General features: G+C 25.6%; 1 protein-coding gene across 3 annotated transcripts in view; it reads left to right on the forward strand.

The window, feature by feature from the left end:
• The first annotated feature begins 1,138 nt into the window (after positions 1–1,138).
• The window catches only part of LOC117172866 (protein lava lamp-like), a 62,071-nt gene continuing 59,019 nt past the window's right edge, over positions 1,139–4,190 (forward strand). For 2 of the 3 annotated variants that reach the window (XM_033361130.1, XM_033361133.1), the window contains exon 1: positions 2,147–2,350. In XM_033361130.1, coding sequence (XP_033217021.1) covers positions 2,147–2,350 — 204 coding nt within the window. Of the gene's footprint in view, positions 1,369–2,146; positions 2,351–4,190 lie in introns of those variants that run through there. The other variant, XM_033361132.1, reaches the window with a different exon arrangement.

Below are 4,190 nucleotides of genomic sequence, written 5' to 3' on the forward strand. Positions count from 1 at the left end.
ACTTTTCGGGTTGAAAAAGGGTTCTTGGATTTTTTTTAAATATTGGATCATTTTGTAGAAAATTTATCTTCATGGGTTGAAAATTCAACCAATTTGTTAAAAATCTACTATTAATTAATTAATTAATGTATTATTTATTAAAGTCTTTTTTTCATGTTAAAAATTCCTATTTTATGGAAGAAAAATTATCCTTCGTGGTTGAAAATTCATGTTTCTTGGTCTGAAATTAACTCTCACGTTGAAAATTAAAATTTTTCCGATTTAAACATGGTTTTTGAATTATTTAATTTTTATTTCAATATTGGACAATTTGGTAGAAAATTTATTTGTATTAGTTGAAAATTTAACTATTATGTTAAAAATTGAACTATTTTTTTAGAAAATTAAATTTTTTTGTTGAAGACTTAAAAAATTTGGTTAAAAATTAAATTTTATGTTAAAAAATGTGTTATTTGCTAAAGTGATTTTTTATGTCAAAAATTCTTCTTTTTTGGAAGAAAAGTCATTTTTCTTGGTCGAAAATTCATGCTTTTTTGTGTTGGAGATAAAGTTTTAGGAAAAGTTGAAATTTACACTTTTTGGATTGACAAATGGATTTTGGATTAATTTATCGTTTTTTTTTTAATATTGGACCATTTCGTGAAAAATTTATCCTTTTAGGTTGAAAATTCAACTATTTTATTGAAAATCTATCTATTTTTTGCTAAAATTTTAAATATTTTTTAAAACAATTAATCAATTTATTTATGAATTATTTGTTAAAAAGTCTTTTCTTATGTCAAAAATGCATCTATTATGAAAGAAAAATTATCTTTTTTTGGTTGAAAATTCATTGTTCTTGGTTTGAATAGAACTCTTACGTTGAAAATTCATCTTTTCGTATTAAAAGCTTGTTTTGGATTAATCCAACTATTTTTTCGAAAAATTAATTCTTTTTTTGAAAACCTAAATATTTTGTTAAGAATTAGTTTTTCTTCTGTTAAAAAATTGTATAATCGGTTTCAAATAAAGTAAGATAAAATTAGGAACCGCAAGATCGTTCTCAATTGGAAAATTAAATTAATTCAAAAATCAGATGCGCGGCGCCACATGCGCAGTCGCATTGTCCAACAGTTTCCGGCACAGGGAAGAACAGGGGAAGGGATGGTTCGGTTCCTACAGTTTTGCAACACTTTTTAATCTACTTTTTCTTCCTCATTCCAAATAAATAAATTCAAGTACCTATGAAAATTCAACTAATTATTTTCGCCTCAAAGTGCATCAATTTTCGAAATTACGTCAAGTGCTGAAGTGTGCATTTGGCGAGGAAAACTATGTCAACGAATAGTGACGTGTTACCATCTTGACATCTCAAAAAGATAAATAAACGTGAGTACATTTACTATTTAGTCTTTCTACCTCGAAAATGTCAATTCCCGATTTCGAGAAAGGCAGTGGCAATTCTTCAGGAATCACAAACTTCGCAAAATATCAATATCTGTTTGACATAACCTCAATTTTTGACGTTTACGATCTCCCCTAAACTAATTTCCTTCTGTTTATGCAATGTTGGGATCGAATTTATTATTCACTAGACTAGAATATATTTCCTGGAATACATCCCCGATTTTTTTAGATTATTAAAAAAAATGGTCCGATTTTGAGGTTATGAGAGTTACTTTTCCTTTAAATCTCGTTATTTTTGGATTCAATTATGACGATTATCTCTAAAAATGGAGTTTATTTTTTGAAGTTTCGAAAGGATAAAATAGAAGAGGTTTAACCCTTTGATTTAGGAAATTAAGATACTAAAGATGACATTTTAATTATCAACAATTCGCTATAAGTTTTATTTTGAAAAAAAGTGTTGTATAAAAAGGAAAATAAAAAAATGTGCAATAAGTGAATTAGAGGTCTAAGACCTTGCAGTCGCGTGATTTACAACGACCGTGGCAAAAGGGTTGAATAGTGTGTGTGTGTGTGTTTATCCTAGAGTTTCGAATGCTAACATAATTAGTTTACCCCAGTCGATTGCCTATCCAATTAGTCGGAAAAAATGAGAGCAGTGGGTGAGACTTCTAGCCATTTTCTGGAAACTTTGACTGCATTGATTGATGGAAAACTGGATAAAAAGGGACTGTTTAGTGTTAGTTTTTAGTTAATAAAAATGAAGTGGTTTGTTTTGTTGTTGTTTCTGCAGCTCGCGATGTCCGGAAATCCGGAAGAACCGCCAGGTCCGGCGGAAGGTGGTCCTGATGAGCCTCTTGATCTCAAGGAATCGTGTGAACAGAGCAAAAGTCAATTAGTGACTTTGAAGGAACTCATGATAAGAAATAAGCAGAGTCTCAAGAAAAAAGAGGAGGAAATACAGGTGAATATTTTAGTTTTTAATTACTTTTTTTGTTATTTTATGGTACAAAAATACGAAAAATTATTACAAATGTTTAAATTTGGTGGCTTGATTATTGAATTTAAATATATGCTTCAGTTTGAAGGAGAGGCCTCGAACTCATTAGACTGTTTTTTAATTTTCAATCTGAAAATAGGAATTTTTAAGAAGAGCATTAATTTTTTTCACAACAGAATTTTCGTGAAAGAAATTCATTTTTAACTGAATACTTGCATTTTTTACTAAACTAGTGGGTTTTTTTAAACTTAAAAAAAAGAATTTTCAAGACAAGAGTTGAATTTTTGAATAAAACGTTAATTTTTTTATAAAAAGAATGGACTTTTAATAAAAAAGTTATTTCTTAACCAAATAATTGATTTTTTAAAACCAAATTCGTGGACTTTTTAATGAAAAAATAATAATTTTGAACCTAAAAATATGAATTTTTAACAGGACAGGTAATTTTCTACAAAAAAAATGAGATTTTCAACAGAAAAATTTATTTATAACTACATAATTGAGTTTTTTTACGAAATAGTTTAGCTTTTGTCAAATAGTGGATTTTTTAAACGCAAAAAGAAGATTTTTCAATAACATAGTTGAATTTTTGAAAAAAACGTTATTTTTCTTTATAAAAAGAATGGATTTTTAATAAAAAAGTTATTTTTTAACCAAATAATTGATTTTTTAAAAACAAATTCGTGGAGTTTTTAATGAAAAAATAAGAATTTTGAACCTAAAAATATGAATTTTCAACTGGACAGGTAATTTTCTACAAAAAGATTAGATTTTCAACAGAAAAATTAATTTATAACTAAATAATTGAGTTTTTTTACGAAATAGTTAAGCTTTTGTCAAATAGTGGATTTTTTAAACGCAAAAAGAAGAATTTTCAATACAAGAGTTGAATTTTTGACAAAAAAGTTAATTTTTTTATAAAAAGAATGGATTTTTAATAAAAAAGTTATTTTTTAACCAAATAATTGATTTTTTAAAACCAAATTCGTGGAGTTTTTAATAAAAAAATAAGAATTTTGAACCTAAAAATATGAATTTTCAACCTAAAAATATGAATTTTCAACTGGACAGGTAATTTTCTACAAAAAACTTCATTTTCAACGGAAAAATTAATTTATAACTAAATAATTGAGTTTTTTTACGAAATAATTAAGCTTTTGTCAAATAGTTGATTTTTTAAACGCAAAAAGAAGAATTTTCAACAAAACAGTAAAATTTTCAACCAAAGAATTACTTTTTTTAACCAAAATAGTGATTTTTTTTTGTCCCAAAAAAGAAGAATTTTCAACTTGATGTCAAAAAGAAGAAATTTGAATACAACAGTTGAATTTGTAATAAAAAAGTTGTTTTTAAACAAAATAATAATTTTTTTTTACCAAAGTCGTGCATTTTTTAACGCGAAAATAAACATTTTCGACCCAAAAATATGATTTTCCAACAAAAAAGTTAATTTCCTACAAGTAGTCTTCATTTTTAACAAAAAAATAAATTTTTAACCATATAGTTGCATTTTTCACAAAATAATTAAGTTATTTGCCAAATAGTGGATTTTTTAACGCAAAAAGAAAGATTTTCAATAAAATAGTTGAATTTTTAATCTAAAAATGTGAATTTTCAACAAAACAGTCGAAATTTAAGAAAAAAACTTAGTTTCTTAAAGCAGTTGAATTTTAAACAAAATAATTGCTTTTTTTTACCAAAATAGTGATTTTGTTTCATCCCAAAAAGAAAAATTTTCAACAGAACAGTTGGATTTTCAATTTAAAAATATGAATTTTCGATCCGAAATATTTTATATCTTATA

Source organism: Belonocnema kinseyi, chromosome 5, assembly GCF_010883055.1.
Source record: "Belonocnema kinseyi isolate 2016_QV_RU_SX_M_011 chromosome 5, B_treatae_v1, whole genome shotgun sequence".
Classification (NCBI taxonomy): domain Eukaryota; kingdom Metazoa; phylum Arthropoda; class Insecta; order Hymenoptera; family Cynipidae; genus Belonocnema; species Belonocnema kinseyi.